General features: G+C 36.0%; 1 protein-coding gene across 1 annotated transcript in view; it reads right to left on the bottom strand.

Annotated features, from left to right (window-relative positions):
- Window positions 1-14041, bottom strand: part of CADPS2 (calcium dependent secretion activator 2) — a 524381-nt gene that overhangs the window by 162389 nt on the left and 347951 nt on the right. Inside the window, exons 11-13 of the mRNA XM_007471293.1 lie at window positions 13142-13342; window positions 9744-9752; window positions 1897-2033 (exon numbers count right to left, since the gene is read on the bottom strand). Of these exons, the coding sequence (XP_007471355.1) occupies window positions 1897-2033; window positions 9744-9752; window positions 13142-13342 (347 nt within the window). The remainder of the gene's footprint in view (window positions 1-1896; window positions 2034-9743; window positions 9753-13141; window positions 13343-14041) is intronic.

The raw sequence follows: 14041 nt of genomic DNA, 5'->3' as shown, positions 1-14041 counted from the left end.
GCATCATAAGCAGAAGCTGCGTTACAGTGTCTTTTGACAATATTTTTAAAATTAGTAGTATGTTTCCTATTGTTTTCTAAAGAGCGAATGTCATCAATAATGGAGCTGAGCTGGGCCACTGACAACGTGAAACCCTCCTGTCTTTATTGCCACAGTGAGGCATATGGGCAACCGGTTCTCCCCCATTGTCACTCACAATTAGTCAAATTTATTCACAGCATCTAAATTGTCAGTCACAAAGAATGACATTACAAAAAACTTCAATCTCTATATGAATCAATTATATGGATTAATTTAAAATAAAAAAAGAGAAAGAAGGGGGGCATGGAGAGTTTTCAAAGGTGGCAGCATAATTGTGCCAGAGAAGAGAAAGAATAGTGAGAAATACAGAAAAATGAGACTGCAATAAAAAATAACTAAAAAGGAAGAGGAGAAAAAAGAAAACCAGAATACTACTTACTGTGGTGATAGTATAGGCACTGTACCAGACATACTATGTATATATTTAATATTTAGAACCATCATGCATAGTAGTTACTATGACTCCATGTTACAGATACAGAAACTAAAGTTCAGAGGTAATCAGTGAATTGCTCAAGACGACAGTGCAAATCCGCTGCTGAGCCACGATTCACATCCAGGGTCATCTTGCGCTCACTCTTTCTAATCACACCTACCCTCTAGATGCAGTTGAAGACACACTGTAGTGTTCTCCTCACACTTCATATGGCACGTGAGGTCATCCACATAATGAAAACGACTTTTGACAGTTCAGGAACTAACCCCAGAGAGTGGAATCCAAGAGGAAAGTGTTCTTATTGATGATCAGTCTATGTGTGCTCGTCCACAGAAAGATACATTAGGGTTTTGTGATGACTTGTTTTACTCTCCATGTAATTGTAAAGTTTGGGCTGGATCGGGTTTAAGCTACACAATTACATGTTGAATAATAGGTACTTAAAAAAAGAGTCTATAAATGAATTAATGAACCACCAGTGTGATCATGGCAATAAATTGTTTAATTTCTTCCTGTCTACTGAAACATCTCTGATGAGCTGACAGCACATTCTGTCTAAAATCTTATTTTAAAGAGAGTGTAACTTTACTGCATGCAGCTACCATGCTCAGTAGCCAACAGACCAAGTGGTGATAGAAATAGGGATATTCCAGCTGGAGAAATTCCAGAGGAACTTCCATGAACAAAAATCCTTGGATTTAAAGGTACATACGATTTTTAGGCTATAGTTTAATGCCCACATTCTAAGGAGTCAAGCATTCCTTCTAAATGTAAATTATACTTTGTATCCCGAATTTTGGCTGGTTTAAACATAAAGTAGCAGTTTAGCTACTCGATTTAATGCCTTTTTTTTTTTTTAAAGGAAATTCAAATTATCTTTGGAGGGTTACATGAAACTAAAGCTTCCCTCTGTTACATACAGTCCCTGTCATCGTATTATTTATTGCACTGTTTCTTTTCCCTGTCACTTAGATTGTCTTTCTAGGAACAAAAGAGAGACATGAACAGTATCACCATTAGGTGAGCAGAATTTAAACCTTAAAATGTCTGTACAGGTGTTAGTAAATCCTATCACAGAGGTTTTTTATCTTTAGTAAAGCCTTCTATTTTCATTCCACCTTCTCCGGAGGGACTGAGAAACCACAGTTCAGAGTCTGTTTGAGTCCATTCTCCTGTCTATTGAGTGGCACAGCAGTGGTCTTCAAGTGTATAATTTTCAAATTGGGAAGCAATCGATTGGAATCCTTTATCCCTAACTCCAACTATAGTTATTAAATGAGTCAGGGATAATAAAAGGCCGCTTCATAACAAGTATTTCTCACTTTTAAAAATCTTTCACTCTAACCTATAGGGGACGAGACAGACAGATTTGTACTAACCAAGCAAGAATAGGAATCGTTCAGTCTGTGATCCAAAGTCTCCCTCTGGAGTATTCTAAAAAGGAAGGCGTGGTCAAGCTTGCAGGGATTCGCAGAAATAAACTCATCCATACCATGTTTCTGAAAACGGTCTGCATCTGTAAATTCAGAACGGCATGTACAATACATTTATTTTTGTGGTTTCATAACAGGCAAATGTGGTTTTTGAACAACACAAAATGTGTGTCTCATGGTAACAGATGACTACTCTCCATTACATAAGATATGATGCCACAAATTCAACATATAACCATAAAATGCAACATTTTTTGGAGCCTAAATAAAAATGACAGGGAAAAATCTGCCAATCATTTGGAATGAAGAAATTCTATTCACGTTCAAAGCTACTTCAAATATCCATCACAGAAATAATCTTTTTTGCCCCTAATTTAAGAAAACTTGATGCATTTGAAGTATACATTTACTGAAGGAACTGCCTGGAACAGAACCCGGGCCTATTTATAAAAAAACCGACAACGATGGCTAGAAGCCTGCTTTCCAAATGGCAAACTAGGGCAGAAATGAACATACTAGCTTCAGCTGGATCACTTCCAGTCTTTTTTTTGTAGGGAGCTTTTAATGGGACCAACTTTAATGTAGAAATGGCGATGAATGCTCTCAGGCTTCAAGTTTAAGAGACATGAAAAAGGGGGCATCATGTTTGTGCAAATATGCAGACAAAGCACAACGTCCCAAATGGCACTTCAATCAAAGGCCCAAATTTATTGTTCTTTACAGATTGCATCTTTCAACGCCTATAGACCCTGCGGGTTTATCAAAAGGCAAGCTTTTATGATTGCTTTCATTAATGGTATGTTTTGTCAACGTCTTCAATGTGAGTTATTTACTAAGGAGAGAGAGAGAGCACCACATACCACCCGAAAGGAGTGCTGGGGTGTTACTACATTAGCTCTGTTAGAGATGTCGCGCATATTGGGCAAGCAATCATTTATCAAGATAAAAGTGGGCTCTCCTCACAGTGGTAGAGCTGAGGCTCCATTGTTCCTTAAAATTCACGGATAGATCTCATTACTGGTCATCACAAGAAGCAGAGTCCTAAATGTAAGCTAAATGTAGTTTTTAAAAACCTATATGGTCCAACCCTAAAACTGTAAAAGAAAGGAGACAAAAGCTTATTGATTAAACCCAATTACAGAGTCAGGCTCATAATAAAACTCAATATTGATCTGTGGACATGATGCTAACATAATCAGTCACATTTAGATATTTAGCCCAGATCATATTGATCCATGTCAAGTTCAACTTTCAGCCATATTTGTGGACGGAAGAACTATATAATTCAAGCTGAAGGGTCTTCAGAATCACATGTAAAAAGAAAAGATACACAAATTAATTTATATCTCACATCAGGGACAGATATCAAGTGGTGAATGCAGCAAGCAAGCAATGAATGGCCATTCATCAATGATGTAAGGTATACAGTTATGGTCCATGGAGAAAGTAGCATATGTATTCTTTTGCATTTAGTAATTACTTTATCTGAATGATTAAATACATTACATGTGGTAATTAGTGTTAGTTGCATGAACACTAAACTAAACTGCTTTTCCTGAACTGAGAAATAAGATAATCCAACTTCTCCTGTATTTTATTCTTATGTCTGATAGTCTTTTAATATAAAGTTAAGTATATGATAATGTGAAATAATATCAAATGTGGAGGAAGAATATTGAAAAATGCAAGGCATACATATTATAAAATCAGAAGATTTTGTATTTTAAAGAATTTATCTTAGAATCTTCATCTCTTCATTTGAGTAAAAATATCTTTTAGTATCACCTTTATGAAATTAAATTACTAGTTTTATAAAACATCTGCTGAATTTTATTCATTATTTCTTTCACCAGAGAAGGTCATAACAAGAAGTTAAAAATAACACCCATTAATGGTTTATGTGTTGAGAAGAGGATATGTAATAAACTTCAGAGAAAAAAATCCATAATTCTCCTTTTACTATAAAGGTTTGTAGAAGCAAATTCTTATTTTAAAATAATGGGTATACAGTCTTTAAATAAGATACACGAGTTTCTGAAAAAAACTGAGTCTATAGTTCATTCCCATAATTAAATCATATTTTCAAAAACAAAGGTACTTTATGAATGATCTTCCTTATGAAATATAACTCAAAACCATATATTATTTAATGTGAGAAACCTTTCCAAGTCACACACATAAAAGGAAAAGTACTTTCCTAGCAACTACTATTACTGATAAAAATAATATTTATGATAGCAATTTAAGTCACAAACATAGAATGTATATTGACGGTGAAAAAACATACAGGCAAACAAACCTACTAAAATTTTTATTAAAAACAGCAACAACAACCTACAATCTCTTCAGGGCTGTAAATTCTATGAAAGTGAAATGTACTTTCTATGTCATCTGATCAGCACAATTCAAAATAAACTTCACCATGCACTATTTTACCATTAGTTTCTATGAATTTATGAATAAAAATAAATTAGAAAGGCAACAGTTTTGATCTCCCTGTGTGGGAAACCTTTCATTTTAAAATCCTCTCATGAACTAAAGTAAAATAGGAAAACAATTATCATTAAAATAGCTAGTGTCTTATTTTTATAAAAGAATATTTTCATAAAGTTTTCTCTTGGCATAACATGTCTTTATTAACTGTGAGGGTAACACGGAGTTATCATCTGGGTCAAATGGAAAACACGCTTTCAATCAATTACATAACCAAATCCAAGGCTTGGAGACTTGCTTTAAAACTGAGTTATACTCGATCATCTTCAATTCATGTTCATCATAACACAAAATTATGGTGACAAGTTTTAAACGGAAAATTATTCATGGCACTAATCAAATGTTCAATGACAACTTAGTTTAGTTGTTTGTCTTCTGAAACAATATAAGGAAATCATCGAAAGAAGCCAACAAGATAAGAGCTAAACAATGTACTGTAAAACTGTCATATATTGTGATGATTAACCTGTGGACTAAGTACAGATGTTGGACATGATAAATGAGGGTACTGGTGGAGAGTTTCTATGGTAACAGTTGGATACATGCTCCAGCGTCTTTAGGTAGTACTCTCACCAGGTGTGGTAAAAGTGGGTGGAATAAAACCCAAATTGAGAAGGATTACTATTGGCTATAGATTTAAGAAATTATAGAGGCTTTATTCAAATGGGACCTGAAAATTTAAGTTTTTCATTAGGGTAATAGCTATTGGAAGTCAAGAGAAAAGAATAATAAGCAGGTTCACGGTATCAATTTAAACAGTTAACAACGACTTGAAAATAGCTAGCATAGAAAACCATGTGAGGTCTACTAGCAAGCTGGCAGGTCCCACTGTGCTGGGAGGGCTATTTGGTGGGCATTGACCACAGCCAGCTCCTATGTGCTCAGGAACCCAAATCCCAGGAAGGGCACCTAAGTCAGAAATCAGAATGTGAGAAGGGTAAAAATTAACCGAAATGTTTCTCTTTCCTTTGCAACTAATTCTAAGGATGCTGCATGTTTTTCTTTTTCTTTTCTTTCCTTCCCTTTCCTTTTCTTTCCTTCCCTTCCCTTTCTTTCTTTCTTTCTTTTTTTTTTTTTTTTCCTTGCTGTTCCTGGTGGTGTGAGAGATTAGGGATACAAAAGGGAAAGGGGAAGAAAAAGAGAGTTGGAGGAAGGGGCAAGAACAGGACGGCACCGTAGAAGAGGAGGCCATTCATCAGCCTTCTGAGACCACTCAGGTGCTTGGTCCCAGGCCTGGGACTCCAGTACCAAAAGGACTAAGAAGACGGTGCTGCTAGCCAAGAGCCTGTCTTCTCTGCAAAACCTTGAGCTAAACTAAGCAGCAAATGAACCTTTGAAATACAATATCTTGTTTTAAAATTACCCTATGTTTAGGAGTTTGCCTGTAGATGCATTTACCACTACTCACCCCAATTAGACTTTCCTTTTAGCACCAACTCTCACTGAGCTTGAAAATTCACAGCAAGTTAAAAGTGGCACAGAGAAGTACCACTTCTCTTTTTAGAGCACCCATATAGACTTCAATAGGAAAAGTTTAATGTTTTAACATTTTATGTAGATTATCTTGTTGGTATGTTCACGTACATATGGTTTACGCTGAAGACCTAACAATAAAGGTTGGTAGATATATTCATGAGGGGTCTGTTCATGCCTCTATTATTGACCCAAATAATTTCTTAGCTTGTTTTGGTTAATTGATTAAAAATGAATGTACGGATTTATACATCTTACTTTCTGCAGCAAATAACAAATAAATAATACTTGTATATGATGACAATTTTAATCAACACATACAGACCTATAATTACAGGCAAAGTACACAGATATTCAACATTTATTTGAAATAATATATTCAATATAAAGTGGGATATACTTTACTGATGAAGGGTGAAATTTAACTTATTAGATCAATCAGGAGAATTAGCTTATAAAGCTAAATAAGTTTACAGTCAGATTTAAGAATTTTTTAAAAGTTTGTCTAAAATTGAAAAGCAGTACTCTGGTTCATTCTTGACATTGATTTATTATTGAAAGTCAACTAGTACTGTGTTGTATTGTATTATGTAACATACACATTATATGTGTGAGAGGAAAATGAAAAAAAAAAATGGTGCTTGCCCAGTATTTTGTTTGGGGACAGCAAAGAAGGACAATTTAACTAAACAACGTCATCCATCTGGCAAGAGGCAGACTGAAGCAGAAAAACTCAACAGTACTCCCCCAACCTCACTCCAATTCACCCTTTTCCTTAGAATTTCTGTAGACCTTGAAAGTCAAAGAAATATGGATGTAGAACAGATACACTTACTGGATAAATCTATAAATACACACCATTATATATACTTTTTAAAAGATAATAAGGTTGTATCCTAATAAGTTAGGTTTCATAAATTTATTATTTTGATCTGACTATTGCTAACCATTTGGTATGCTTGGATTTAAAAATGAGCTTTTCTTTTAAAGTTATAACATAGATTGTAGAAATTCAGGCAAGAGAGGCAATGAATTAGCAACCAATACCTCCAATTAAATGCATCCACTGTAAATATTTTAGGTATCATTCTACATATATTTAAAAATCTTTTTTAATAGAGTGAAAAGAGCATCACATATATAATGTAGCATTTTTCTACTAAACATTACAGAGAATTTTTTGCATGCTGTTGTTAACACCTTCATAGCCGTTTCCTTTATGCCCACATGAATGATAGATATTAGTTTGTTTTTACTTTCCTGTTGCGGCAAAAATAAACATTTCTGTTTCATAAATGGTAAAGTTACTGTAAATATTCCAGGTTTGTCTGGAAAGCAGTATCATGATACTGTAAACAAGATAATGATATTACTTTAAAAAATCCTATCATTATATGACAAACCCACAGCCAACATTATTCTCAATGGTGAAAACCTGAAACCATTTCCTCTAAAATCACGAACAAGATAAGGATGCCCACTCTCACCACTCTTATTCAACATAGTTTTGGAAGTTTTAGCCACAGCAATCAGGGAAGAAGAAGAAATAAAAGGAATCCAAATCAGAAAAGAAGAAGTAAAACTGTCACTGTTTGCAGATGACATGACACTATACAAAAAGAATCCTAAAGATGCTACCAGAAAACTACTAGAGCTAATCAATGAATTTGGTAAAGTAGCGGGATACAAAATTCCTGCACAGAAATATCTTGCATTCCTATATACTAATGATGAAAAATTTGAAAGCAAAATTAAGGAAACACTCCCATTTACCACTGCAACAAAAAGAATAAAACTAGGAATAAACCTAGGTTTATTCCTACCTAAGGAGTAAACCTAGGAATAAACCTACCTAAGGAGACAAAAGACCTGTATGCAGAAAACTATAAGACACTGATGAAAGAAATGAAAGACAATACAAACAGATAGAGAGATATACCATGCTATTGGATTGGAAGAATCAACACTGTGAAAATGACTATACTACCCAAAGCAATCTACAGAGTCAATGCAATCCCTATCAAACTACCAATAGCATTTTTCACAGAACTAGAACAAAAAATATCACAATTTGTATGGAAACACAAAAGACCCCGAATAGCCGAGGCAATCTTGAGAAAGAAAAATGGAGCTGGAGGAATCAGGCTCCCTGACTCCAGACTATACTACAAAGCTACAGTCATCAAGACAGTATGGTACTGGCACAAAAACAGAAATATAGCTCAATGGAACATACAGTCATCAAGACAGTATGGTACTGGCACAAAAACAGAAATATAGCTCAATGGAACAGGATAGAAAGCCCAGAGATAAACCCATGCACATACGGTCACCTTATCTTTGATAAAGGAGGCGAGAATATACAATGGAGAAAAGACAGCCTCTTCAATAAGTGGTGCTGGGAAAACTGGACAGCTACATGTAAAAGAATGAAATTAGAACACTCCTTAACACCATATACAAAAATAAACTCAAAACGGATTAAAGACCTAAACATAAGGTCAGAAAGTATGAAACTCTTAGAGGAAAACATAGGCAGAACACTCTATGACATAAATCATAGCAAGATCCTTTTTAACCCACCTCCTAGAGAAATGGAAATCAAAACAAAAATAAACAAATGGGACCTCATAAAACTTAAAAGCTTTTGCACAGCAAAGGAAACCATAAACAAGACGAAAAGACAACCCTCAGAATGGGAGAAAATATTTGCAAATGAAGCAACTGACAAAGGATTAATCTCCCAAACATACAAGCAGCTCATGCAGCTCAATATCAAAAAAACAAACAACCCAATCCAAAAATGGACAGAAGACCTAAAGAGACATTTCTCCAAAGAAGATATACGGATTGCCAACAAACACATGAAAGGATGCTCAACATCACTAATCATTAGAGAAATGCAAAGCAAAACTACAATGAGGTATCACCTCACACCAGTCAGAATGGCCATCATCAAAAAATCTAGAAACAATAAATGCTGGAGAGGGTGTGGAGAAAAGGGAACCCTCTTGCACTGTTGATGGGAATGTAAATTGATACAGCCACTATGGAGAACAGTATGGAGGTTCCTGAAAAACTAAAAGTAGAACTACCATACGACCCAGCAATCCCACTACTGGGCATATACCCCGAGAAAACCATCATTCAAAAAGAGTCATGTACCACAGTGTTCACTGCAGCTCTATTTACAATAGCCAGGACATGGCAGCAACCTAAGTGTCCATCGACAGATGAGTGGATAAAGAAGATGTGGCACATATATACAATGGAAAATTACTCAGCCATAAGAAGCAACGAAATTGAGTAGTGAGGTGAATGGACCTAGAGTCTGTCATACAAAGTGAAGTAAGTCAGAAAGAGAAAAACAAATGCTGTATGCTAGCACATATATATGGAATCTAAGGAAAAAAGGTTCTGATGAACCTAGGGGCAGGACAGGAATAAAAAACAGAGACATAGAGAATGGACTTGAGGACACAGGGAGGGGGAAGGGTAAATTGGGAGGAAGTGAGAGAGTAGCACTGACGTATGTACACTACCAAACATAAAATAGATAGCTAGTGGGAAGCAGCCGCATAGAACAGGGAGATCAGCTCGGTGCTTTGTGACCACCTAGAGGAGTGGGATAGGGAGGGTGGGAGGGAGACACAAGAGGGAAGGGATATGGGGATGTATGTATACATATAGCTGATTCACTTTGTTATACAGCAGAAACTAACACAACATTGTAAAGCAGTTATACTCTAAGAAAGATGTTAAAAAAAATCCTATCATTACAAAAAATTTAATACAGTGAAACAAAACCGTATCATAAAAATACTTACCCTTACCAGCTATATAGGTCAGCAAAGAAATGAAAAACATATTTAAACATTTAAATAAATGCTCAGAAACATTTATTTCGAGTCATTTTAATTTCATGTTATTTTCTCAGTTTCCACTAATGACTCTAAAAGTTGTTCTTCCAAGAGATGATCAAGAAAGAGAAAAAGAAATAATACAGAAGTCAAGGAAGGGAGAAAAATACTAAAGGGAAAACTACTCTCTGGAGCAGTCAAGTCGCATCTCTGATGAAGGTCATGGTCAATAGCTCATTTGGATGAGGTAGAAACACATTTTTCTTTCTTTCTTTCTTTTTTTCTTTTTTAAAGAAAGGTAAAACAGCAGGGTCTGCTCTGACAGAAAACTTTACTAAGAGCCTGGAATACAAGAAAGCTCTTAACGTGACTGGAACAGTTTGGCTTTTTAGAACAAATTTACCTTTTTTAAAACAAGTTCATCAAGGGGCTAGAAAATTCAGTTCCACTTAGCCTGATCAACACTGCCTTGACAACACATTGTTATCTAATAGAAAGGTTTTGCTGGAAAGAAATTATATGGTTATCTGAATAAACTAATTATTAGATCCTTTACTCAGTAATTCTGTATCATGTAGTCATGATTTCAGTGTTCTAGACTAGTGGTTCCCGTCCACTTTTCTTGCCATTGTGTGTAAGATGGTTGATATCCTTTATGATACAAGCACACTCCTTGGGTATTCCTTGCACACAAGATGTAAAGAAAAAATACTGGAACACAAGTGAATGAGGGAAACATTTTCACAAAAATAATTTTCAAGTCACCGTAATTCGGCAGTTCTCAAATGGGGGTAAACCTTCCCCACCTTTTTCCCTGTCCCCTGGAACATTTGACAATGTCTAGAGATATTTTTGGTCGTTAGACCTGGGGTGGGGAGGTGGGGCAGTGCGATCAGGTGCTACAGGCAGCTAGTGGGTAGGAGACAGGGATGATGCTAAACATCCTATAATACACAGGACAGCCCTCCCCGCAACCCCTGAAACAAAGAATTATCTGGCCCAAAATGATGGTCTTGCTGAGATTGAGAAACACTGCTCTAACAGAGAAAACAATCACTCTGCTTCTGATTAAGACAGTGTCATTAAAAACAGATTAAACTTCCTACCTGCAACTAAAAATTCATGTAACAAATATTTTTTAAAACGTTCTCAAAATTTTGGACATTGTGCAACATAGGAGAGTGATTCCTAAGAGGCGGGGAAACAAATGAGATGAGCCTTTCAGTTGCCCCAGGTTAACGCCAGGAGAAACTTTCAAAGCTGTGGCTCAGGGATGGAGAAACCCAGGGAGAGCCAGTTGTCTCCCTGAGTTGAAAAGATGGAGCTGACAGTTCAGGAAGGCCAAGGCTGCTGGAGTTTGCAGGAAAGACTACTGTTGCCTCTCGCTGCCCCATTTCGTATTCAAATGAATACTGACCACCTCACGCAAGGGAGGCAACAATATGAGGATGGGGAAAGAACTACCCTAAAGGATTAGACGGGACAATGCCCCAGATTCACACAGAGCCTGGAGCAGTGCTTGTTCCCAACAGCCAGAAAATAAAACCTCGAATTTCACTGGTCATCAGTTGGGGTCTTTAAGAATCGTCTTGGTCCAGAACTGGGGACAATTAACCAAAACCACACCAAGGTTGGGCTTCCCTGGTGGCGCGGTGGTTGAGAGTCCGCCTGCTAATGCAGGGGACGCGGGTTCGCGCCCCGGTCCGGGAAGATCCCACATGTCGCGGAGCAGCTGGGCCCGTGAGCCATGGCCGCTGAGCCTGCGCGTCCGGAGCCTGTGCTCCGCAACGGCAGAGGCCAGCTTACCGCAAAAAAAAAAAAAAAAAAAAAACTACACCAAGGCACATTATAATCAAATTGCTCAAAACCAGTGATGAAGAGAAAATCTTTAAAGCAGCTTGAGAAAAAAACCACATTATATACAGAGGAAGAAACAAAAATGATAGCACATTTCTCATCAGGAGAAAAAAAAGCAAGTTCGCAGAGAGTGGAGCAAAGTCTTTAAAGTACTGAAGAAAAGCATCTTTCCAAGTGAAGGTAAAATAATGACATTTTCATATAGAAAAAAGCTGAAAGCACTATAGAAAAGTCAAAGGAAGTCCTTTCAGAAGTGAAATATCTCTATAAGAGAACACAGAGTGCTAGGAATAGTAACTACACAGTTGAGTATACAACATTTTCTCTTATTATTTAAATTTCTTTAAAAGGTAATTGACTGTTTAAGGCATAATAATAATATCAATGTATTGTGGGATTTACAACATTTGTAGAAGTAAAATGTATGACCAGAATTGTGCAGGGGCCAGGAAGGCAGATATGGAAGTATACAATTGTGAGATGCATATACTACGTATGAAGTGCCATCATCACTTGAAGATGCATCGGGATACGTTTAAAGGTGTACACTTTGAAGCCTAAAGCATGCAGGAATCTGGAGTTGAGCTCATATTCCATCTTTATTTTGGCCTAAAGTACCTTTGTTTAAGATGCCTAAATGTAATACTATCGGGTGTCTAAAAAAGAACAGAAAATAGTTATTTGCTGCATGAAAAGTATGAGAAGAGAGAAGAAAATAATGAGAGAAGAAAATAATGAATGTCAAAATGCTGCTCCCTGGAGAATAATCTTGGGAGTAGAAGGGTGTTGAATGAAAAGTTCCAATTTGAGCTTACAGTTAAAGACAGACTGATTTATTATATTACAGAAGGAACCAGGGAAGTTTTAAAAAGGAGTATAACAAGTTAAAACCTTTGGTTTAATGATTATTAAAGCTACATTTGAAAATGTTTCTATCGTTATTACGTAATTTGTTATTAATTACTTGTAAATTAAAATGAAAAATTTAGTTCTTAATGATTTACATTAGCATTGAGAAAATTGCATGAATATAAAGGTATCCAGAAAAAGAAAGTTGCCTTGATGACTTTTTTTTTCCAACCTACAACAGAAAATAGGCCTATTATCCTTTTGGTTTGTTAGGAACAACTCCAGAAAGTTATGGTCCATCATTTTGGTATTCCGGAATCTTAATGCCAGTTTGATTTTGCAATACTTTTCCCATTTCAATAGAACACGTAAGTTAAAATTACAGTAAGTTAAAATCCATTTTCTTTTATGCTCTTGAGATTCCCAGAGACATCCCAGTGCTTGGCAAATTCATGACTGGAAATCATAGGCACCATTTATTCCAGGTTTGTCTGAAAAATTAGATAACTGATTCTATGACTACTAAAATGAACTATTCTTATTCAATTAGGAATCAGTTAATGATGTAAACTATAATACTGAACAAATTTGACTCAGGCAATTTTATATCTTATTAAGGTTATTAATTGATAATCAAATTATTTTTCAACAAAACTTACAAAGCTGAGCATCTGCATGGAGAGTTCCTCCTTTAGGATTCAGCTTCTGGGCTTGAATTGCAGGAACGGGTTTATACGATTGACCTGTGGCCCTATACATGGCCTGAACCCACAATATTCTATCCTGTTCATCCTCACTTGCAAATATTACAGTGTCTCCTTCTTTAACAGCATTGAAGAACATCTGACCACCCTGAAGGCCTGTGGAGGAAAAAAAAGACATTGCTAAAAACGTACACAATTGGCAGATTTTGAGCTCAATGCCTTGAATCATTTTCAGTTGAGGATCAAATCCACAATCCAAGAATTGAAGGAAAACAATAAGGCGAAGCTATACACTTCCGTATCACTTTGGAAATTAAAATTAGCTTAGGGAAGAGTTCATAACAAAGCAGCATTCTGCAAGACATACAAACCTACCCCAAAGGAATGCATAGCAAAGTTTGATATTTCATGCCAGAGAAGAAAGTCATTATCTGCCGGCACATTCCTCATTCTATATGCAGGAGATATATATGACCAGTTTAGCAATAAAAAAAATACAGGCAAGACAAAAATTATTCTTACATTGCATGGTATTTTACTTTTGCAAAATTCTTTCACAGAGAAGATATTTTGCATTTTACATGATTGATCAGTGAATGTGATCACTGACTTCTATTTTTAATCTATAATAATTTCTTAATCTATTCATTAGTATCTCTATGTTTCTTAACCTCACTTTATTAATTTCATTAATCTCCATATATTCATTCATTCATTCACTTATTCATTCACTCACTAATCTCAAGCCCTGAGTGTCCAGTACGACACACAGCATTAATATATTAGGAGGGAGGGAGAGAAGTACAAGAATGTGATGCTGGGGAGAAAATCAGTAGAATATAATATACAGTTATT

The sequence above is a fragment of the Lipotes vexillifer genome, unplaced genomic scaffold, assembly GCF_000442215.2.
Source record: "Lipotes vexillifer unplaced genomic scaffold, Lipotes_vexillifer_v1.1 scaffold618, whole genome shotgun sequence".
Classification (NCBI taxonomy): domain Eukaryota; kingdom Metazoa; phylum Chordata; class Mammalia; order Artiodactyla; family Lipotidae; genus Lipotes; species Lipotes vexillifer.
This window is presented reverse-complemented; position numbering and strand designations above follow the sequence as displayed.